This window comes from Onychomys torridus, unplaced genomic scaffold (genome assembly GCF_903995425.1).
Source record: "Onychomys torridus unplaced genomic scaffold, mOncTor1.1, whole genome shotgun sequence".
Taxonomy (NCBI): domain Eukaryota; kingdom Metazoa; phylum Chordata; class Mammalia; order Rodentia; family Cricetidae; genus Onychomys; species Onychomys torridus.
In genome coordinates this window covers 361329-386650 of record NW_023413700.1, presented here as the reverse complement: position 1 = coordinate 386650, position 25322 = coordinate 361329, and the positions used below count along the sequence as shown (strand labels likewise).

General features: G+C 38.8%; 1 protein-coding gene across 3 annotated transcripts; it reads left to right on the top strand.

Moving 5' to 3' along the window:
* Positions 1–6329: 6329 nt before the first annotated feature.
* Positions 6330–23582, top strand: LOC118576423 (vomeronasal type-2 receptor 116-like). Of its 3 annotated transcripts, XM_036176683.1 has the most exons (6): positions 6330–6541; positions 7775–7829; positions 12455–13258; positions 14163–14390; positions 19454–19577; positions 22663–23582. In XM_036176683.1, exons 1-6 carry the CDS (start codon positions 6471–6473, stop codon positions 23580–23582), a joined length of 2202 nt encoding a protein of 733 aa, XP_036032576.1. In that variant the 5' UTR covers positions 6330–6470. The 3 variants fall into 3 exon arrangements, with proteins under 3 accessions (XP_036032576.1, XP_036032575.1, XP_036032578.1); XM_036176682.1 differs by lacking the exons at positions 6330–6541; positions 7775–7829 and adding an exon at positions 11793–12077 and having other exon boundaries at positions 12446–13258; XM_036176685.1 differs by lacking the exons at positions 6330–6541; positions 7775–7829 and adding an exon at positions 11964–12077.
* Positions 23583–25322: the final 1740 nt, after the last annotated feature.

Below are 25322 nucleotides of genomic sequence, written 5' to 3'. Positions count from 1 at the left end.
CAATCTTTTCTTCCAAAATTTATCCTCCTTTTTATTCCGTTTGTCTGACAGCCTTTTCTGTTCTTTCTCCTGCCTGGCTACTGGACATGAAGTACTTTATTAGACCAATCATGTGTTTTAGACAGGCAAAATAACACAGCTTCACAGGGTTAAATGAATGCAATATAAAAGAATGCAACCCATGTTTGCAACATTGGAACAGCATCGTCAAACGTAACAATTCTCAAAACATTATTCCACAATGGAAGCATGTCTTCTTCAAGGAAGCAAACTCTGGCTTCTTGCTTTCCTATTTGCATCCCTTGTATATCATCTTTTGTCCTTTTTCTTTGGATAAGACTTCAATCACTGTATATCATTAAATGGAGAAAGAAGCTAGACATAGTGGTGAACTGCTTTAATCCTAGGACTCTGGACGTAGTGGTAGACAGAACTCTGTGGTTTTGAGGCTAGCATGCTTTGCATAGTGTGTTCCAGGCCAACCAGATTTACCACTGTGGTAGTTTGAAATAAAATGGAACCCAAATGGAGTGGCACTAGTAGCATGTATTACCTTGTTGAAAGAAATGTGTCACTTGGGGGAAGGATTTTAGGTCTCTTTTCTCAAACTTGCCTCAGTGTGACCCTCAGTCCACTTCCTGTTGCCTCTGTAAACCTCTCAGGTCTAGTACCACACCTGCCAGGGTGCTGCCATGCTCCTCTTCCTGATGATAATGGACTGAAACTCTGAAATTATAAGCAAGACACCTCAGGTAATTGCTTTTATTTAGAAGAGGTGGCATGGTCATAGTTTCTCTTCAAATCAATAAAATCCCTAACTAAGATACCTTTTATGACTCTGTCCCATCCTTCCAAAATGGACTATATGAAAGCCCCTATGTTTTTCTTGGTTTTAGCAGAAATAGTGAGTTTTTTTCTGTTTCTTACATTCTTGGTTCCTTGTCACAAATATTATTGAAGTGATGGTATATATTTTAGTTTTCTCTGTTGCTGTTATAAAATACCAACCAAAAGAAACTTATAGAGGATACATTTTTATCTTGCTTTCCTCTCCTGATGACAGTCCATCACTGAAGGAAGACATTTCAGAAACTCCAGCAGAAGCAGAGGCAAGAACCATGGAGGAACATTGCCTACTGGCTTGCTCTCAACAGCTTGCTCAGATTGATTTTTAATACAACTCAGGTCTGTCTGCTCAACGATGTTATGGCCTACAGTGAGCTGGGCCCTCATATTTCAATCAACAATCAAATGCCTTGAAATACATGTCTACAAGCCAGTCTGATGAAGGTAACTTCCCCCAAAAGAGTTTCTCTTCCAAGATATGTCTGTGCTTGAATCTCATGGACAATTTTAACCAGTGAAGTGTAGTGTCCTTTTATTCTTTCCTTATTTTGGGCATTTTGGGCATTTGACAGCAACAACCATTGTAGAAGAAATAGACTACTTAATAAATATTGGTAGTCAACTGGACATTGAGGATTAGTATCCCATATGCATAAGAACATCAAGCTAATAATAGCTAAATTATTATAGGGTAAAGAATTAATCAAAGAGTTCTCAGAATATTAAACACAAATGTCTGAACAACACTTAAAGAAATCACCCTTAGGCATCTCAGAAATGCAAATAAAAACTAGTTTGAGAATTCCTCTTACATCCGTCAGAATGGCCAAGATCAAAAATTAAAAAATGACAGCACATGCTGGTGAGGATACTGGGAGTGGGGAACACTTATTGATTGCTTGTGTGGATAAAACATGTTCAGCCACCCTGGAAACCAGTGTGACAATTCCTCATGACATTGTGAATCTATTTACTTTAAGATCCAGCTATAATATACTCAGGCACATACTCAAAGTATTCTGCATCTTGCTACACAGTTAATTGTTCATCATTTTCATTCTTGTTCTATTGATAACAGTTGGAAGTTGTAAGCATCCTAGAAGCTCATCCACTGAAGAATGGATAATGAAATCATAGCACATTTGAATTGTGAGGTCTTCTCTTCAGTTGAAATAATTTTTCAAAAGGAATTCATGAAAAGAGACAGCACCCAGACATTATTCTGAGTTTGGGGAATTCTACTGGAGAAAGAGAGAGTGAGAGCAAGAGCCAGAGCCAGAGCCAGAGCCAGAGCCAGAGCCAGAGCCAGAGCCAGAGCAAGAGCGAGCACAAGGAGGATAGGAGCTAGAGTGGTTAAAAAAAAAAAATCACAAGAAACCCTACCGAAACATCTAACCTTGTATCATGTGAGCTCACAGAGACTGAACCAACAACATGGAGCCTGCATGGTAGTGACAGAAGTGTTCTGCATATATGTGACAGTTGTGTAGCTTTGTCTTATTGTGGGACTCCTAACAGTGGGAACAGGGCTATCTCTGACCCTTTGGTGGCATTGGGACCCTATTCCTTATCCTGGGCTGCCTTAATACACGGGGAGGTGCTTAGTTTTCCTGATACTTGATATGGCATAATTTGTTGATAACCATTGGAGGTCTGACACTTTCTGAATAGAAAGGTAGGAAGAGTGGATGGGGGCAGGTGAGAGGTGAGGTGGGGGAAAATACTGGAATGAGAGGAGGGAGGGGAAACTATGGTCAGGATTTAAAATAATAAATAAACTTTTTAGGAAGGAATTCCAGAAATCCACAAGTAATTATTGGAACAAGTGAAAAATCATCTTGAGAAATGTACCTAAGTCCCAAATAGAAAAAGACAAATAAATGTTTTATTTTACATGTGAGTTTTAGATTTTAAAAATTTTAATGTGTGTGCTACCATCTGAATAACCACAGAAGTGAAGTATATATTATGTTATGTTAATGATTATTAATAGTTATTATTATAAGTGTATAATAAAATAATGTTTAATAATTATAATTATAATATATTAAGTATATATTATGTTATGTTAATAATTATAGATAGTTATTATTATAATGATTATATGATAAAATAATGTTTAATAATTATCATAATAATGGTAACATATTAAGTATATATTATGTTATGGAGAGACACAGGGCAAACTAGAATTAGAAGATTAAATAGGGAGGGAATGGCAGAAAGTGGTAAATGTAGGTGTGTTTAGAAGGACAACTCACATTCAAGGCCAGTTGAAAACTACTTGGAAACCTGCTACTTAGAAGGATCCTAAAGTATTTACAGATTTTGAGGAAGTCTAAATGGAATCACCAAATAAAGGAGGAAAGAGTGCCCCAGCTAGACATTTTCTGCACCAAATATTTATCTAGTGCCAGGAACTGGATACATAACTTGATGAGGGCATCCATGGAAACAACCAAACATCATTGCCTATTCTGAATGCTCTGGGTTACTCTATACAAGTGTCTGGTAAAGCTTTATTGCAGAAGACAACACTGAATATTTCATTAAACATGAAGAAGTCCAGCTAGTTCTTACCTAGAACCTTCACCAGCACTGAATTTCATTTGTGGTACTGAACATATTCTGAATTCTACCAGAGGAGAATTGTATCCCCCAATTCAGCTACAGACTCTGTGTCTACAATGGTGACCTTCCTGCATGATACATACATACAATAATGGCATAAATATTAGGGTATAATCAACCAATGTCTGACTGGATTTAAAGTCCACTCCATGAAGTGCAACTCGACCTGACATGGATAAAGATTCCCAGAACCTCAGGGTATACATGTCAAACTCAAAGGGGAAAATCTAGTAATATTATTCCGTTTAAGGAACTCAGCAACAAAAACAATCCTAATGATATTCTGCTATACTCATTGGTCATTGCATCACCTAGCTCTCACCATGGAAGATTCCTCTGTAGTAGAAGGCAACTCACCCAGAAATCTACAATTGCACAGTGTGCAGAGAGGGAGGAACTTTGGACCACACACTCTTCAGTGAGTTGTCTCATCAATTCCTTCAACTCAAGGTTTAGAGATCTATACCAAAGAGGAGACAGACAGAATTATGAGTCAAAAGTGATGGATAACTTCAAGGCAGCAGTGTCTTCCAGACACAATGGCACTGATACTTCTGTAAGCTTACCCAGACCGTGTGAGCACGCTCAAGGCCTTTGTGGTTCAAATGGTACAAGTTCAGATGGTGTCTCATAATTTGGAGGAGCAAGTAGGCACCAATTCTCACCTCAGACAAAGAAGTTATGTGAAATAGATAGTGCTTTGAAAGGAAAAATCTGTTTTCTCCAGTGGAGTATCACTGAGTACATTATTAAACACATTTCAGGACCAGTGCCATGCACAGGAGTGGTTGGATAACACAAAATGGACAGAATGGTATTTTTCTAGACTTTTTGTCTTAATTTGCTTAACTCAGTCTTCTTGGTGCATTTGTTCCTTTTTCATTTTTTATATTTATTATTATATTTTTATTTATTTTCTTGATTTTTACATTCCATGCAAAGTTTCCCCTCCCCTCCCTCTTTCTAGGTCCCCTCTCCTTTATCATTCAACCTCACCACATCTAATCCCCCTTTACTGTTATTCTTTAGATACAGGCAGGAATCTCATGGATATCATTGAGTCCTGGTGTGTCAAGCTATAGTGAGATCAGGCACGTATTCCCCCACCAAGGATGGAACAGGAAAACTAGCAAGATTAATGGATCCTAAAAGCAGGCAAGATAGTCAGAGACATCCCCCTTCTGTCACTGCTGGGAGTCCTTCTTGATGACCAAGTTACACAATTGTAACATATAAGCAGAGAGTCTAGGTCAGTCCTATGTAGGTTCCCTGGTTGTTCTTTCAGTCTCTGTGAGCCTTTCTGAGCCCAGGTTAGTTGATTCTGTGTGTTTTCTTGTGATGCTCTTGACACCACTGGGTCCTACACTCTGTTCTCTCCCTCTTCTGAAGTATTCCCCATATTCTGCTCAAGGTTTGGCTACACCTACAATATATGTGGGGTATAGATGTTGCAGAAATTTTGTGAGGGACCAACAGATGACTGGCACAGCTGGGGCCACTTCCCGTGAGAGGAAATCCCCCTTGAGGACCAGGACTCAGCATCAGGATATCCCAGAAACCTGGGACAGATCCAAACCTGAATGGCAAAAAGTCAATGGAATGATTCCTAATGATATTCCTCTGTACTCATTAACTGATGTCTAGACCAATTGTCATAAGAGACGCTTCACACAGCAGCTTATGAAAAAATGTGTCTATTTAGTTTGATGTTTATTTTAATTTTAATGTTTTTGTTTTTTCTTTATGGAACTGAGAAACATATTCAGGGCCTTGCACTTGCTAGGCAAGGGCTCTACCACTAAGCTAAATCCCTAATCACCTTTGGGGTGTTTGTTCTCTTTGACCTTTGACTTTTCTCTACTTTTTATTTTGTCTTTAAAGAAAAATATTGAAAAAACAATACAAAAGTCGGTTGGTAGACAGTTGAGGAGGAATTGGGTGAAGAGAAAAACATTATCAAAATGCACTCTAAGAAAAATGTCAATTTAATTGTAAGCACTCCCCCCATAAATAAAATGGAGAAGACACAGTCTATTGAAGAAATGCTAGTTAAAACCTTCCATCCAGAGGTCGAAAGAAGTATCTCCAAACCATTGTCCAGTTCCAAAATCATGTCCCAGTGTATCAAAGACATTTGTGTAAGTCCAGAAAGCATGAATGAGATAATGAAAACATCTAAATATATAGAATAACTCATGAAATAAAGACCACATTTTAACAAATGTGATTGCATAACACCAATTAAGTTTGCATTCAAATATGTAATGAGCATGTTAAGAGGCAGCCTACATACAACTAGAAATATATCTACTGGCTATAATAGACTGAAGAATATGTAGAATATAGAAAGTATAAATAAACTGGGGCTGTAGACACAAGTCAGCAGTTAAGAGCACTTGCAGTTCTGTCAAAGGATCTTAGTTCAGTTTCAACCACCCATGTTGGCTGCCAACTCAAAGCTACTGAAAATTCAAGCTCTGCAGGATCTAGCTTCCTCTTCTGCCCCCCAAAATGTTATTCTCAAGCTTCCTACAGATACACACACATATCATATATCAAATGTGCATTGAGTACTCAAATAGCCATAGTGAAATTCTCCATCAAAGTAGACAAGAACACATTTGTCTATTTTGTGACATCCACTCTCATCAACTTTTTAAGTGTTTTCAAGCTCTCAAGCATCTCCTGTATTTCCAACCTTACAACACAGGAGAATTTGTCAAGCTATATCTGAAAATAACATCGAATGCATGATAATCCTTGTATTAACTACAAAGCATTAATCCACAGAGCCTTATACTTACTAAACCCCTGCCCTTATTTTCAGAATACCAACTAACAATGATCAGTTTGCTCTGCCTTTGGCTTTTGCTGTGGAGGAAATAAACAGGAATCTATATCTTCTACCAAATGTGTCTCTCATATATGACTTCTTCACTGACAATAACCATGTTAAACAAGCATTTCAAAATTTAGTACTCTATGCTGCAGCAATGCATTTACTTCCCCTTAACTACCTCTGTGAAGATGTGAGCAAATGTCACGTAATGATTACAGGACCAATGTTAGCACCATCCATGAGTTTTGGCAACAATTTTTGCATTTCTTCAAAAATCCACAGGTGAGGTTGTTTGGGTGGGAAAGTATGGAATCTTATTATTTTCCTTAGCCTGAGGCTGAGGAGAGTATAAGGAGTAGATTAGCTTCACATTCATGTAAATCAAGTTGATGTGTAATTAATCAGCCACTCAAAGGGACATTCCAATTCATTGTTTGATATGTAGATGAGAAGAAGAATTAGCAGTCAAGGGATATTCCTTGAACAAACTGTAGAAAGTTATTTTTTCATATTCCATCAGTGTAGTATACCTGTAGTAATAGCAAAACATTCCCCTTCCTGTCATTTCAAACTGGTGCTTCACACACCTCAGGGTTCCCATTGAGATTTCTGAAAATTGTCTACCTCATGCTGTTCCCTGTGTTTTATGTCCTTCAGCTCACCTATGGACCTTTCTATCTTATCCTGAGTGATCATGAACAGTTTCCCAATCTGTATCAGATGGCCCCCAAGGACACTGCTCTGGCCCTGGCCATGGTCTCTTTGATGATTCACTTCTACTGGAACTGGGTTGGGCTGGCCATCTCAGATGATGACCAGGGTCTCCAATTTCTCTCAGATCTGAGAGGAAGAACTGAAGTCAAAAGACTCTGCTTAGCCTTTGTGATCATGATCCCAGTCAACATGGAGTTATACATGTCAAGAGCTGAGGGGTATAACAACCAAATTGAGACATCATCCACAAATGTTGTTATCATCTATGGTGACACAGACAGCATTCTAGCTGTGTGCTTTAGAATGTGGTATCACAGGGTATACAGAGAATATGGTCACCACCTCTCAGTGGGATGTCACTACAAGTAAGAGGGACTTCAGCCTTGACTCATTCCATGGGACTCTTGCTTTTGCACACCACCATGCTGATATTTCTGGTTTTAAAAATTTTGTTCAGAAATTGAATCCTTCCGAATACACAGACATATCTCTGGCAGGACTGGGGTGGATGTGCTTTAGCTGTGAAGGCCCAACATCTAACTGTAAGACACTGGAGAACTGCTCATCAAACCTCTCGCTGGAATGGTTAATGCTTCAGACTTTTGACATGGCTTTTAGTGATGATGCTTATGATATATACAATGCTGTGTATGCTATGGCCCATGCTCTCCATGAAATGCTTCTTCAACAAGTAGAAAACAGCCAATGAACACTCTGAGAGAACTGGATTCTGACTGCTTACAGGTACTGTATCTCCAATGAATTGTACTTGGTCCTCATCAATGTTATATTCTTAAGAGTCTCTCACATGTTGACATCTATATTTGTCATGTATGTGGTGTTCACTATAAGTCATGGTTTGTATTACTGTCCTCACCTGATTCTGACCCCACTGTAGGCTCTGGAAACCTTATCCTCCTTGATTCTCTGAGAAAAATATCACAGGAAATAGTACTGAGGTTCAGTTCAATATCTAATTGTGTTCCTGTGTGTGAGTATATTTGTGTCTGGTTGCCTGTGTGTCTTTGTGTTTGTTTCTGTGTACGTGTTTGTGTCTTTATGGGTGTCTAAAATCATTTTTCCCTTTTGTGTGCATGTATAGATGTGCTACTTTGCATACATTAATCTCTCTCTTCTGTGTTTGTGAGTGACTGTGTATGTGAGCATATATTTGTTGTGTGTAGATATGTCTCTGGTGAATATTTTTAATTGGTGTGTTTCTCTCTGTGTGTTTTGTGTCTTTATGTTCCTGTGTATTTCTGTATCTGTGTCTGTATTTGGTTGCTTAGGTCTTCTCTATGTGTGTTTTTAGTGTGCATGTTTTTAATGACTTTTGCTGATTATGTGTATTCCTCTGCGTGGGTATCTGTGTGGAATTGTGGGTGTTGTGTGTGTGTGTGTATGTGTGTGTGTGCATGAGTAGTGCCTATTTATATTTGATGGTTTGTGTGCTGTCTGTGTTTGTGTTTGATGGTTTGCCATGAAAGAACAAAAATTCTAAGAACACAATGACTTTATTATTCACATGCTTTCATTGTGGTTCTCCCTTCGGCACCTTCAATGAACGTTGCCATAGGATGAAGTCAGAACAGATTTTCAGACTTAACATAAGGGAATATGCACTGAAGAATGTTTACTATCTTTCAGATTCACCGATTTCTGAAGAAATATGCACTTTGTTATCCTGTTGGAGATGTAATAAATAGAATCAGAAAGAAAAACTGGCAAGCAGAGTAATGGCATTTTCCATATTTGGAGTTTTCCCCATGGTGTTGATTTTAAGGTGAAATAGGAGAGTTTAAGACTTATTTTTCACGTGGTCAACAGCTCCATTTATATGAAGACATGATAGAGTGGGCCACGGAAGCTAGACAGGTGGGTCGACAATATGTACTGATGTGCATATCACAGATGTACCACTGTAGTGTGGCATTTGGTTTTCTGTGACAGGTGTTAGATGGATGACATGTACATAATTTTAAACTTCTAGATGATGTTTCTTCCCTTCAGATTTTAAGAGTATGTTTTTTGGTAACTTTTTGAAAATATAAGACAATGTTATGGTAATTTTCATCTAAGAATCTGTCATTATGATAGTAATAAATCTAGATGTGACTAACATTTCATATTTTTCAGTAATGTTTCGGGGAAAATCTATAATATTATTCCGTTTAAGGAAACTCAGCAACAAAAACAATCCTAATGTATTCTGCTATACTCATTGGTCATTGCAATCACCTAGCTCTCACCATGGAAGATTCCTCTGTAGTAGAAGGCAACTCACCCAGAAATCTACAATTGCCACAGTATGCAGAGGAGGGAAGAACTTTGGACCACACACTGTTCAGTGGTTGTCTTATCAATTCCTTCAACTCAAGGCTCAGAGATCTATACCAAAGAGGAGACAGGACAGAATTATGAGTCAAAAGTGATGGATAACTCCAAGGAAGCAGTGTCTTCCAGATACAATGGCACTGATACTTCTGTAAGCTTACCCAGACCGTGTGAGCACGCTCAAGGCCTTTGTGGTTCAAATGGTACAAGTTCAGATGGTGTCTCATAATTTGGAGGAGCAAGTAGGCACCAATTCTCACCTCAGACAAAGAAGTTATGTGAAATAGATAGTGCTTTGAAAGGAAAAATCTGTTTTCTCCAGTGGAGTATCACTTAGTACATTATTAAACACATTTCAGGACCAGTGCCATGCACAGGAGTGGTTGGATAACACAAAATGGAAAGAATGGTATTTTTGTAGACTTTTTGTCTTAATTTGCTTAACTCAGTCTTTGTTCATTTGTTCCTTTTTCATTTTTTATATTTATTATTATATTTTTATTTATTTTCTTGATTTTTACATTCCATGCAAAGTTTCCCCTCCCCTCCCTCTTTCTAGGTCCCCTCTCCTTTATCATTCAACCTCACCACATCTAATCCCCCTTTACTGTTATTCTTTAGATACAGGCAGGAATCTCATGGATATCATTGAGTCCTGGTGTGTCAAGCTATAGTGAGATCAGGCACGTATTCCCCCACCAAGGATGGAACAGGAAAACTAGCAAGATTAATGGATCCTAAAAGCAGGCAAGACAGTCAGAGACATCCCCCTTCTGTCACTGCTGGGAGTCCTACTTGATGACCAAGTTACACAATTGTAACATATAAGCAGAGAGTCTAGGTCAGTCCTATGTAGGTTCCCTGGTTGTTCTTTCAGTCTCTGTGAGCCTTTTTGAGCCAAGGTTAGTTGATTCTGTGTGTTTTCTTGTGATGCTCTTGACACCACTGGGTCCTACACTCTGTTCTCTCCCTCTTCTGAAGTATTCCCCATATTCTGCTCAAGGTTTGGCTACACCTACAATATATGTGGGGTATAGATGTTGCAGAAATTTTGTGAGGGACCAACAGATGACTGGCACAGCTGGGGCCACTTCCCGTGAGAGGAAATCCCCCTTGAGGACCAGGACTCAGAATCAGGATATCCCAGAGACCTAGGACAGAACCAAACCTGAATGGCAAAAAGTCAATGGAATGATTCCTAATGATATTCCTCTATACTCATTAACTGATGTCTAGACTAATTGTCATAGGAGATGCTTCACAGAGCAGCTTATGGAAAAAGATGTCTATTTAGTTTGATGTTTATTTTAATTTTAATTTTTATGTTTTTTCTTTACGGTGCTGAGAAACATATTCAGGGCCTTGCACTTGCTAGGCAAGTTCTCTACCACTAAGCTAAATCCCTAATCACCTTTGGGGTGTTTGTTCTCTTTGACCTTTGACTTTTCTCTACTTTTTGGTTTTGTCTTTAAAGAAAAATATTGAAAAAACAATACAAAAGTCGGTTGGTAGACAGTTGAGGAGGAATTGGGTGAAGAGAAAAACATTATCAAAATGCACTCTAAGAAAAATGTCAATTTAATTGTAAGCAATCCCCCCATAAATAAAATGGAGAAGAGACAGTCTATTGAAGAAATGCTAGTTAAAACCTTCCATCCAGAGGTCGAAAGAAGTATCTCCAAACCATTGTCCAGTTCCAAAATCATGTCCCAGTGTATCAAAGACATTTGTGTAAGTCCAGAAAGCATGAATGAGATAATGAAAACATCTAAATATATAGAATAACTCAGGAAATAAAGACCACATTTTAACAAGTGTGATTGCATAACACTAATTTTGTTTGCATTCAAATATATAATGAGAATGTTAAGAGGCAGCCTACACACAGCTAGAACTATATCTACTGGCTATACTAGACTGAAGAATATGTAGAATATAGAAAGTATAAATAAACTGGGGCTGTAGACACAAGTCAGCAGTTAAGAGCACTTGCAGTTCTGTCAAAGGATCTGAGTTCAGTTTCAACCACCCATGTTGGCTGCCAACTCAAAACCACTTAAAATTCCAGCTCTGCAGGATCTAGCTTCCTCTTCTGCCCCCCAAAATGTTATTCTCAAGCTTCCTACAGATACACACACATATCATATATCAAATGTGCATTGAGTACTCAAATAGCCATAGTGAAATTCTCCATCAAAGTAGACAAGAACACATTTGTCTATTTTGTGACATCCACTCTCATCAACTTTTTAAGTGTTTTCAAGCTCTCAAGCATCTCCTGTATTTCCAACCTTACAACACAGGAGAATTTGTCAAGCTATATCTGAAAATAACATCGAATGCATGATAATCCTTGTATTAACTACAAAGCATTAATCCACAGAGCCTTATACTTACTAAACCCCCTGCCCTTATTTTCAGAATACCAACTAACAATGATCAGTTTGCTCTGCCTTTGGCTTTTGCTGTGGAGGAAATAAACAGGAATCTATATCTTCTACCAAATGTGTCTCTCATATATGACTTCTTCACTGACAATAACCATGTTAAACAAGCATTTCAAAATTTAGTACTCTATGCTGCAGCAATGCATTTACTTCCCCTTAACTACCTCTGTGAAGATGTGAGCAAATGTCACGTAATGATTACAGGACCAATGTTAGCACCATCCATGAGTTTGGCACAATTTTTGCATTTCTTCAAAAATCCACAGGTGAGGTTGTTTGGGTGGGAAAGTATGGAATCTTATTATTTTCCTTAGCCTGAGGCTGAGGAGAGTATAAGGAGTAGATTAGCTTCACATTCATGTAAATCAAGTTGATGTGTAATTAATCAGCCACTCAAAGGGACATTCCCAATTCATTGTTTGATATGTAGATGAGAAGAAGAATTAGCAGTCAAGGGATATTCCTTGAACAAACTGTAGAAAGTTATTTTTTCATATTTCCATCAGTGTAGTATACCTGTAGTAATAGCAAAACATTCCCCTTCCTGTCATTTCAAACTGGTGCTTCACACACCTCAGGGTTCCCATTGAGATTTCTGAAAATTGTCTACCTCATGCTGTTCCCTGTGTTTTATGTCCTTCAGCTCACCTATGGACCTTTCTATCTTATCCTGAGTGATCATGAACAGTTTCCCAATCTGTATCAGATGGCCCCCAAGGACACTGCTCTGGCCCTGGCCATGGTCTCTTTGATGATTCACTTCTACTGGAACTGGGTTGGGCTGGCCATCTCAGATGATGACCAGGGTCTCCAATTTCTCTCAGATCTGAGAGGAGAAACTGAAGTCAAAAGACTCTGCTTAGCCTTTGTGATCATGATCCCAGTCAACATGGAGTTATACATGTCAAGAGCTGAGGGGTATAACAACCAAATTGAGACATCATCCACAAATGTTGTTATCATCTATGGTGACACAGACAGCATTCTAGCTGTGTGCTTTAGAATGTGGGTATCACAGGGTATACAGAGAATATGGGTCACCACCTCTCAGTGGGATGTCACTACAAGTAAGAGGGACTTCAGCCTTGACTCATTCCATGGGACTCTTGCTTTTGCACACCACCATGCTGATATTTCTGGTTTTAAAAATTTTGTTCAGAAATTGAATCCTTCCGAATACACAGACATATCTCTGGCAGGACTGGGGTGGATGTGCTTTAGCTGTGAAGGCCCAACATCTAACTGTAAGACACTGGAGAACTGCTCATCAAACCTCTCGCTGGAATGGTTAATGCTTCAGACTTTTGACATGGCTTTTAGTGATGATGCTTATGATATATACAATGCTGTGTATGCTATGGCCCATGCTCTCCATGAAATGCTTCTTCAACAAGTAGAAAAACAGCCAATGAACACTCTGAGAGAACTGGATTCTGACTGCTTACAGGTACTGTATCCTCCAATGAATTGTACTTGGTCTCATCAATGTTATATTCTTAAGAGTCTCTCACATGTTGACATCTATATTTGTCATGTATGTGGTGTTCACTATAAGTCATGGTTTGTATTACTGTCCTCACCTGATTCTGACCCCACTGTAGGCTCTGGAAACCTTATCCTCCTTGATTCTCTGAGAAAAATATCACAGGAAATAGTACTGAGGTTCAGTTCAATATCTAATTGTGTTCCTGTGTGTGAGTATATTTGTGTCTGGTTGCCTGTGTGTCTTTATGTTTGTTTCTGTGTACGTGTTTGTGTCTTTATGGGTGTCTAAAATCATTTTTCGCTTTTGTGTGCATGTATAGATGTGCTACTTTGCATATATGAATGTCTCTCTTCTATGTTTGTGAGTGACTGTGTATGTGAGCATATATTTGTTGTGTGTAGATATGTCTCTGGTGAATGTTTTTAATTGGTGTGTTTCTCTCTGTGTGTTTTGTGTCTTTATGTTCCTGTGTATTTCTGTATCTGTGTCTGTATTTGGTTGCTTAGGTCTTTCTCTATGTGTGTTTTAGTGTGCATGTGTTTTAATGACTTTTGCTGATTATGTGTATTCCTCTGCGTGGGTATCTGTGTGGAATTGTGGGTGTTGTGTGTGTGTGTGTATGTGTGTGTGTGCATGAGTAGTGCCTATTTATATTTGATGGTTGTGTGCATGTCTGTGTTTGTGTTTGATGGTTTGCCATGAAAGAACAAAAATTCTAAGAACACAATGACTTTATTTATTCACATGCTTTCATTGTGGTTCTCCCTTCGGCACCTTCAATGAAGTTGCCATAGGATGAAGTCAGAACAGATTTTCAGACTTAACATAAGGGAATATGCACTGAAGAATGTTTACTATCTTTCAGATTCACCGATTTCTGAAGAATATGCACTTTGTTAATCCTGTTGGAGATGTAATAAATATGAATCAGAAAGAAAAACTGCAAGCAGAGTATGGCATTTTCCATATTTGGAGTTTTCCCCATGGTGTTGATTTTAAGGTGAAAATAGGAGAGTTTAAGACTTATTTTTCACGTGGTCAACAGCTCCATTTATATGAAGACATGATAGAGTGGGCCACAGGAGCTAGACAGGTGGGTCTGACCAATATGTACTGATGTGCATATCACAGATGTAACCACTGTCAAGTGTGGCCATTTGGGTTTTTCTGTGACAGTGAAATTAGATGGATGAACATGTAAAGACTCAATTTTAAACTTCTAGATGATGTTTCTTCCCTTCAGGTTTTAAGAGTATGATTTTTTTGGTAACTTTTTGAAAATATAAGACAATGTTATGGTATATTTTATCATATCAGAAACTCTGTGCATTATGAATAAGTATAAATCTAGATGTGACTAACATTTCATATTATTCCCAGTAATGTTATCCATATTCTCTTGGAACCTTTCTGACTGCTGTCTATTGCATTTTGTTTCTGCTGTTGAATCTCTAATCTGCATGTAGAAAAGACTGAAGCTAATTGTAAGGAAAGATTTGGAACTCAAAACATACATACAAGTCATTAATTTATATTCCATAATTTTATTCAAGCACTTTGACTAGGAGGTCCTAAATGGCCTACTTGTCTTACAATACATTTGCATTTTCTTGGGCCATCTTAGATATTTTATTAAATAAAACTTTTTTGGACTTTTTGAATATGGATGCTTTACCTGTATATTTCTGTGTTCCATGGAACTGAAGATAATTTTGAGCCTAAGTCTAGGAGTGGGGGATTGAACAGCAAGTGTGATAGATTGCTAAGCAATCTCTCCAGACCTGAATCATAATTTCTAAAGGAATCTTTCATTAGAAGAGCGTTTCTTTACTCCTTAATTGTTGCATAACTCATTCAAACAAACAAAAAAAATGAACAAACAAACAAAAAAGATTTGTATTGTTTCCTTTTCAGGTTGGACAGGCACTCATAGTCATCATAATTTGGCTTTGAGAAAGTTTGTAAACAAAATATCTCACTATGTGTCCATGGATATATCATAGGTATTGATTCTGATGTGTCTGATTTTATAGTATCTACACTACATTGCCTACTACAGTGCTATTTTTGAGTTTGAAAGGTGTTTACTTCCAGAGAGTGTGTAAACTTAATCTGAAATGATATCTCAATTTGCTCAGATAAAGTCACAGAGATGAGAAAATTATGCTCAGAGAACAGAACAAATAGGATGAAGTTTTAGCTACCATCGTTTACCACTAGATCAGATGTGAGCAATGAAATCACAAGACTGCTTCTACCAGGCTTAACTTGAATGAACATTAAAAAAACATCGACCAAAAGGAGAGGGAGAACTAAAAACAATCCAATATGTGCTGTAATCTAGATATGCAACTTGTAATGCAAAAATGAAACTTGCAAACAGTGAGGCCGCAGGACTTCAAATGACAAAATCATAGGCTACATGACAGTGAACTCAATGACATCCTAAACAAAGACTTCAAAGAATAATTGTAAGAATGCTCCAGAAATCAAAGAGCATACAAATTACCTCTAAGGATAATTTATTTCAATCACAAACACTTGCAAACCATAAGAAATTGAGTGAGGATTTGACACAAATTCAATAAAGTTACAGTAATAATGAGGAACTCATACTAACAGTTTGAAAATGAAAGACACAACAATTCAAATAACAAACTATATAAAACGCCTTACTAAAATAATACCCAAAGTAGAAGACAGGCTATTGGGGCTTGAAACAAAACAGATGAATTATAATTCAAACTATGACAAAGATAAAACAACAAGGAAGAATGAAGAAAACACAAGAGACTTAGGGGACACCAATAAAAGACCAAATTAAGAAAGCACAGGCACAGGAGGAGAACAACATGTGAGAGAACCAAAGGTTTTTCTCATAAAATGACATCTAAAATTTTACCAAATCCTGGGGAAATGTGGCCACCCAGATACAGGAAGTAGTGAGAGTGCTTCACAGACATGTTCAGGAAAGGATATTTTGAATTTCCCAACTTAAAGAAGGAAATACCTATGAAGATAAAAGAAGCCTATAGAACACAAAACAGACTAGATCCCCCAAAAAATCCCAACACCACATAATAATTAAACAACTAAATGTACAGAATAAAGAAAGAATATTTAGAGCAGCAAAGGAAAATGACCAAGTGACATATAAAGGCAAACCCATCAAAATAACACCCGATTTCTCAATGGAGACTTTGAAAGCCAGAAGGACCTGGACAGATATAATGCAGACACTAAGATACCATGGATGCCAGACTAATATACCCAGCAAAACTCTTAATCATCATAGATGGAGTGAGCAATCTACAGATTCAACACAATCCCCATCAAATACCAACACAATTCTTCACAGATCGGGAAAGAATAAAATACTCAACTTCATATGGTAAAACAAAAAACCCAGAATAGCCAAAAGAATCCTGTACAGTTAAATAACCTCTGGAGGCATCACAATCCCTGACCTCAAGCTCTACTGTAGAGCTACAGTAATAAAAACAGCTTGGTACTGTCATGAAAACTGACATGTGGACCAATGGAATCGAATTGAAGACCCTGACATTTACCTGCACACTTATGAACATATGATTTTTGACAAAGAAGCCAAAAGTGTACAATGGAAAAAAGAAAAGATCTTCCACAAATAGTGCTGGCATAACTGATGTCAATGTGTAGAAGGTTGCAAATAGATGCCTATCTGTCACCATATACAAAACTTGAGTCCTAGTGGATCAAAAACCTCAACATAAATCCAGCTACCTGAACCTGATGGAAGAGAAAGTAGGAAGTACTGTTGAACGCATTGGCACAGGACATCACTTTCTAAATATTACACTAGTAGCACAGACACTGAGAGAAACAATCAATCAATGGGACCTGTTGAAACTCAGAAGCTTTTGTAGAGCAAAGGACATGGTCAACAATACAAATCGACAGCCTAGAGAATGGGAAAAGGTCTTCACCAACCCCACATCTGACAGAGGGCTGATATCCAGAGTATAGAAAGAACACAAGAAATAAGACATCAAAATGCCCAATAGTCCAATTAAGAAATGGGCTATAGAAATAAACAGAGAATTCTATACAGAGGAAGCTCAAATGGCTGAAAGACACTTAAGGAATTGCTCAACATCCCTAATTATCCAGGAAATGCAAATCAAAATGGCTCTGAGATACCACCTTACACCTGTCAAAATGCCTAAGATCAAAAACACAGAAGACAGCTCATGCTGGAGAGAACGTGGAGCAAGGGGAACTCTCCTCCACTGCTGTTAGGAATGCAAGCTTGTACAGCCCCTTTTGAAAACAATATGGCGCTTCCCTAGAAAATTGGGAATCCATCTCCCCCAAGAAAAAGCTATAGCACTCTTGGGCATATACCCAAGGAATGCTCAATCATACCACAAGGGCATTTGCTCACCTATGTTCATATCAGCATTGTTTGTAATATCCAGAACCTGGAAACAGCCTAGATGCCCTTCAAATGAAGAATGGATAAAGAAAATATGGTACATATACACAATGGAGTACTACTCAACAGAGAAAAACAATGAGATCAGGAGGTTGACAGGCAAATGGATGGATCTAGGAAAAAATCATCCTGAGTGAGGTAGCCCAGACTCAGAAGGACAAACTTGGTATGTACTCACTCATAGGAGGATATTAGATGTAAAATAATAATGACTGGACTGCTACACATCTCCAGGGAGGCTACCTAGAAAACGGGATCATAGGAAAGACACAGGGATTACCCAATGACAGAGAAATGGATAAGATCTACATGAACAACCTGGACAAGAGTGGGAGTAATGAAGGGTAAGATTTGAAGGAAAGAAAGCTTAGGGGAGCAGGAGATCCCAGCTGGATCAAGAACAGAAAGGGAGAACAAGGAATAACAGACCATGATAAATGAAGACCACATGAGAACAGGAATAGGTAGAGTGTTGGAAGGGTCCCCAAAAATCCACAATGATCCATCCTCTGTAGACTGCTGGCAATGGTCTAGAGAAAGCCTGATCTGACCTAGTCTGGTGATCAGATGGCCAAACACCCTACCAGTAGAGCTGGAACTTGCTTCCAATAACTGATGGATGTGGATGCAGAGATTCTCAGCCAGGCCCCAGGTGGAGCTCCAGGTGTCCAATTGTGAAGAAGGAGGAGGGACTGTAAGAGCTTGAATTGTTGAGCCCAATATTGCAAAAAGCACAGGGACAAATAGCCAAACTAATGGAAGCACATGAATTATGAAAAAAAGGCTGTGAAGCCCCCAGCTGGATCAGGCCCTCTGGATAAGTGAGACAATTGAATAGCTTGAACTGTTTGGGATGCATCCAGGCTGTGGGACCATGACCTGTCCTTAGTGCATAAGCTGGCTGTTTGGAACCTTGGGCTTACACAGGGACACTTTGCTCAGACTGGAAGGAGGGGACTAGACCTGCCTGTACTGAATCCACCACTTTTAAATGAATCCACAGAGGAGTTTTTGCCCTGGAGGAGATGGGAATGGAGCGGAGGGGTTTGTGGGAAGGTGAAGGTGCGGGCTTGATGGGAGAGGACATGGGAACCCATGGATGATGTGTAAAATTAAAACACAAATATAGTAATTATAATAAAAAATAAACAGGACGTTTCTTGACAAAATAAGTTTCTATAAGACAAAACATATGATAACCTTGTACTATAAGGAGAGGAACTCAAAGCATTTCCAAAATATTCAGAAATGGAACGAAGTGTGATGGTGCTTCACAGAATTAATGAGCAACTAAAAAAGTAGTTCACCAATATGACAAGAGGTCAAATAGACAGAGACAATTTCTCAATTAAATTCCTCTATTTTCTTGTGTCTCTGCTTTGTGTCAAGTTGAAAAAGCTAAGCTACACAATGGGTTGGTGGGGTGTTCAGTTCAGGCATTCCAGTGGTCACACAACATATACTCCTAGATCTTCCTGAAATTTTAGTAGTTCAAATCACCTCAACTTTTCATTAATTCTTTCTCATATATTCATGTGTTGCCTTCTATAAAGTACTGAAAGAAATGTGTTCAGTCAGGTCATGTATAGAAAGAAAACTTGTAAACAACTCACATGATGAGATGCTATAAATATTGAAGGAGTAGTCAGCTCCTGGCCCAGCATCTGCCTGATTTTCCTCAGATGCCCTCTGCTGTGTGCAGTGTTGATTGCCAGCCTGGATTCAGAAAATTCCATCAGGAGGGAATGGCAGCCTGCTGTTTTGATTGCATCCCCTGCCCAGCAAATGAGATTTCCAATGAGACAGGTATGTGTTTACTGCAGGGAGAAATCCTTCACATTGACTGAATTCTGTTATCCACACTGCACTTTTGAAGGGGCCTAGAAGGGTGCAGCACTGCTGTGTGCTACTCACCAGAGAAGCTTGCTCAGACATAGGTTTAAGTCAAATAAAGTATTCATTAGCTGGTTGTCAACTACAGTTGATATTTAGGACTCCAGTGTAGCACTGAGCCTTTCTCAGGGTGAGGTTTCAAGCAAAAGAACCATGTTGTGGGTTGACATACTTCAGTTACCAAGAACAATGGCCTGAAGCAGATCTACAGAAGCTGAAAAGCAAAGTTAGTGCATTGTGAGACATTCCTAGAACTATAAGGACTATAATGGATTAGGCCTTTGCTTCAGTTTGGAAGGTGGTGCTGCTAGGTAGTGAGTTTTATAGTCTGAGTTGTACTTCCATCATGGAGTCAGTTGAGCTAGGGAGGGTCTGGGTACCTAATAAGTTCTATGGCCCTTTTACAACACAAGAAATATCTATTCCTTTCCTACATAACTTGTTCTTTCCACTGCCCACAAACAGTGCTGAAAAGGAGAGATATTGAGTTACCGTGTGTTGGAATTGTAAATAAGTATTGTATGGTGGTTGGCTTGCAATTTATACAGCATTTAATGAATGGCTGGTATTTTGTGTTGTCATTTAGGTGACAGGTAAGTGGGGAAGACAGCATGAAGATGTGAATTCAGAGTGGTACTATAAGGCTGTAATGGGAGCCTGCTAATGAAACTTTGGTATGATGCAAGTGCTGTTCCTTCCATGTGAGGGAGATTTTCAGAGAGTTTTGACACTCATGCTGTTGTAGGTTGTGCTGACTAAATATAGTAACTGTGGGTAAAATTACTAGAAACAGCTAAACAGAAGACAGTTCTTGATTTCATATATAAAAAAATGGGGAAAAGTATGGACTCTTGATGCAGAGAAAGACAGGTGTCCCACTTACGATTTTGTACACACTAGCAATGATATCACAATAATATTGATAAAATAGTTTTGTTGTAAAGAGAAACAGCCACCATTATTCCAATGATAGTTTGCATACACAATCCATATAAGTCAACTGGTTATTGTTTTGGAGATATCCAAATGCAAAGGTGAATCCAGAATTGCTTTGAACTTTTATTGCCAATCGTTAATAAAGACAATTGGTGCATTGGAGAGATGTCTCAGTGGTTTAGAGCATTGGATGCTCTTCCTGAGGTTCTCAGTTCAATTTCCAGAAACCACATGGTGGCTCACAACTATATGTAATGAGATTTGCTGCCCTTTTCTTGTGTGCAGGCATATATGCAGACAGAGTTGTGTATACATAATAAATAACAAAAGATTTTAAAAAAAGGTATTTAGGGTCAACAAGAAGAGTTAGCAGGTAAATCTCTTGTCTCACGTCTGACGACCTGAATTCATCACAGAAAGCCTATTGGAATGAGTTGGATCCAATTCCTATAAGATGGCTTCTTGACAATTTGCACTTTATTCACACACACACACACACACACACACACACACACACACACATACACACACACACCCATAATCAAACACTCACACACATGTTTAAAAAAATATTGTAATAAAATTGATTTAATATAATAACTATAAAGGGCATGTATAATGGTTGTTCACATGTTCTCGGAAGTGGACTTAGACCTCGTGTAAGAGCAGACCTTTTTCTTAACAGCTGAGCCGTCTTTCCAGCCCCTTAAAGAAAAACAAACAAAAAATGTAGTCATACCTGGCCATAATGTTGGTTCGTTTATTCATGGAATGACTTAAAATCCTGGAAGCACAATATTCCTCTCCATTATTATCCACAATTTAGCACAAGTACAATCATATTTCCCTTACTTGCATTGGTGTAAATTGCAACTTATGATGGGGTATTATTGTTCAGTTCAAATATTCTATGTTACCACTCTCACTTGGGAGTTCTCATGTTGTCTTGTTCATGCTCTTTTGCCAATAACTCCTTCACCATTGAGTACATTAATAGACCCCAGGTCTGTTGGATTCCACAGACCATTCCTAGTGATATCTGAGCTTGCCTTCCCAGCAGGTCTGCATAAGAGGATGATTGGACCTCAGACCTGGGTACTAGCTGTTTGGTAGGGTCTACATTTTGTTATATTTAATAAGGGGGTGGTTTTTGCCTCCACCCTTGGCATTGATATAAAAGCCCTTTGGAATAAAGTGCTGGGCTGGTGGATTAGGAATAGGCACTTCTGAGGCTATCCTGTGTTTCTATCTCTCTGTCTCTCTCTCTTTCCTCTAAATTTCTATCTAAATCTCTTATCTCTCACTCCCCAAGAATAACCAAGGGAAAATGTGGGGGTGGGTCCCCACACAGGTCTCATATCTAAGGAAATAAGGAAGTAGGTGCACTGAGCTCACAAAGGTGGTGATACAAAATACAAGACTTATGGGTGCTATGTACATGTAGAGTTTTCTAACTTAATATTCAGATTATCTTATTTTATAAACTGTTTGTTATCCCTATTCCCTCATGAGGACACAACTAAATTAATTTAATTATTTTTTCTTGAGGATATCATAGATTATAGAACCTCCCTCTCTCCCAATTCTATTTCCCACACATCACATGCAACAAAAACTCTGAAACTCATGAGCTCTTCTTCATTTACTATTTTCAAGCACTCTTTTTCATTTACTGCTTTCACATTCATATGCACTTGCACACACGCACTAGATCCTATTTGTTGTTGCTCGGCTACTCATGTGTTTGGTGATGATCATATGGGAATTAAAAAAAAAGCTATACGAGTTTTCATCCTGGATAAGACCAAGTCTCCAACTCTCATGAGGGCATCACTTCTAATTCACATAGAAAGATTCATGTTATAGTGTCTCATTAGGATCTGTGTTTCTCTTTGAAGGAGATAGGCATTATGAAATGGAAGCATTGCATTTCAGAAAAGTCTCAATTACATCTTTAACAATAAACTATTTGGATGTTGCAAAGTTTCTGAAATACACTGGCGTGGCAAGTCAATAAGAAAAGCTGAAGTTGCACTCACAATACTTGTGCTTTCTGCATCAGATGTGGATCAGTGTATGAAGTGTCCAGAGGACCAGTATGCCAATGCAGAGCAGAACCACTGTCTGTACAAAGATGTGACCTTTCTGGCCTTTGATGACCCTTTGGGGTTTACTCTGTCCTGCATGGCCTTGTGTTTGTTTGCATTCACAGTTCTGGTTCTTGGGATCTTTGTGAAGCACCAAGACACTCCCATTGTGAAGGCCAATAACCTCACTCTTAGCTACATCCTGCTCATCTCCCTCATCTTCTGTTTTCTCTGTTCTTTGCTCTTCATTGGCCATCCCAACTCAATCACCTGCATCCTGCAGCAAATAACATATGGAGCTGTATTTACTGTGGCTGTTTCCACTGTGTTGGCCAAGACCATTACTGTGGTTTTGGCCTTCAAAGTCACTACTCCTGGAAGAAGGATGAAGTGGCTCCTGGTATCAGGGGCACCAACCTACATCATTCCTTTCTGCACTGTCATCCAAATTATTCTGTGTGCAATCTGGCTGGGAGCTTCTCCTCCCTCTGTTGACATTGATGCACACTCAGAACATGGCCACATCATCATTGTGTGTAACAAGGGCTCAGTAACTGCTTTCTACTCTGTCTTAGGATACCTGGGCTCTCTGGCCCTGGGGAGCTTCACTGTGGCTTTCTTGGCCAGGAATCTCCCTGACACATTCAATGAAGCCAAATACTTGACATTCAGCATGCTGTTTTTCTGCAGTGTCTGGGTCACTTTTCTCCCTGTCTACCACAGCACTAAGGGCAAGGTCATGGTGGCTGTGGAGGTCTTCTCCATCTTAGCCTCCAGTGCTGGCTTGCTGGGATGTGTCTTTGTCCCCAAGTGCTACATCATTTTGCTAAGACCAGAGAGAAATTCTCTTCAAAAGTTAAGGGAGAAAACATTTTCCAGAACTCAAATTTCATAAAATTTAACTGACAAATGTAATGTTGGTATAGAACCACCAATTAGAATACAATGCAAGGTTATTCACTAGCTAGTGACTTTCACTGCTTCTTCTAACGATGTTGTTTATCAGTATCATGTATACTACTTTTATCAATATTGTCTCCCATAACCATCCACTCAGCCACCTGTGTTTACAGGACTTGACTTTTGGACCTTACTGATGAGTGGAAATGTTATTTTTGTCTGTAATATGTAATAAGATTTGAGATTAACTCAACTCAGAGGTTTCCTATTGCTATCTTAGTGAATGTAAGACTTTGACAGCAATTGATTATTGGAGAAACTGAAGGAATTTTGTGACCTCATGTTTGCAGATGAGGGCAAAGCAATGCTACCCCTCATAGGGTTAAGACTACAGAATCCTGCTGCATCCTTGGAGTTTGAGAAGTAGAACTTGGGAGCGAGAGGGATGTTTCAAGAAACAGATATTGCAAAATCTGTAGAGACGTCTCAGTAGACAAAATCATGTACTGCTCTTGTAAAGTGGCAGAGTTCAATACACAGCCTTCATAAAATGTAGTTCACACCAACCTGAAATAGTAGCTCTAAGGGATCAATGTCCTTCTTGGGCCTCTAAGGACTCTTACACACACACACACACACACACACACACACACACACACACACAGAGACCAGAATCCAAACCCTTTCTGTCTATCACTAAAAAGAAACAGATTTCTAAGGGATAATAATAAAATAAAATATATTAAGATAAAAGAAAAACAACACATTAGATGGAACAAAACAAACCAAAAGAAGGAAAGGAGCCCAAGAAGAGTCAGATAAATCAGAGACCCACTTGCTAGCACATTCTCAGTCCCATTAAAACTGTAAAGTGATAGCTATTCTACTTATGCAAAGAAACCAATAGGGTAAAATGAGAGAAGAAAAAGATGAGAAGACAAAACAAAACAAGACTAAACAACAAAAACAAGATTAAAAACATCAAAAAACAAACAAGAAAGTAAAACACCCTGACATGATATTGTAAGATAAGAAACATCCAAAGAAGCCACTGAGTTCATTTTCTGTTGCCATCCACAGTTGCACATGCATTCTCCCCTTTAGCATGGTTGGTTTCCCAGGGAGACTCCCTTGGAGGAAACTAAACTTTCAGTAGCAGCTGGCTACCCACTGGATATTGCTTCTGGGTTTGGAATGAGGCATGTGTCCACTTCTCCTTTCAGTTCAAGTACCCTGCACTGGATAGTGTTTTGTCAGTCTGACACAATCTAAAATCATCTGAGAGGAGGGAACCTCAATTAATAAAGTGTTTTCAAGCTGGTGGAGGTGGTGTACACCTTTAATCCCAGCACTTGGGTGGCATAGGCTTGGAGATGTCTGTGACTTTGAAGCCAGCCTGGTCCTCAGACTTAGTTAAAGGATAGCCAAGGCTACATAAAAAACTCTGTCTTAAACCCTCCTACCACCCTAGAAAGAAACTGTCTCCATGAAATCCAACTATAGGGCATTTTCTTAATCAGGGATTGACTGGGAGGGCCGAGCTCAATGTGGGTGGTGACTTTCCTAGGCTGGTAGTATTGAATTCTATAAGGAAGCAGGCTGAGCAAGGCAGTAAACATCTCCTCTCCATGGCCTCTGCCTCAGTTCCAGTTGATTTTGGTCCTGGCTTCCTGCAATGATGGACTCAAATGTGAAAGTGTTTGCAAAATAAGCGCTTTCCTTTCCAACATGTTTT

Bases quoted from the DNA above. Each gene is read 5' to 3' on its own strand.
- LOC118576423 (XM_036176682.1), top strand. From the start codon at position 11,952: ATGCATTTACTTCCCCTTAACTACCTCTGTGAAGATGTGAGCAAATGT. The intron at 12,078-12,445 runs GTGAGGTTGTTT...CCTGTGTTTTAT, and splicing joins ATTTCTTCAAAAATCCACAG to GTCCTTCAGCTCACCTATGG. The intron at 14,391-19,453 runs GTGGGTCTGACC...GATTTTCCTCAG, and splicing joins GGGCCACAGGAGCTAGACAG to ATGCCCTCTGCTGTGTGCAG.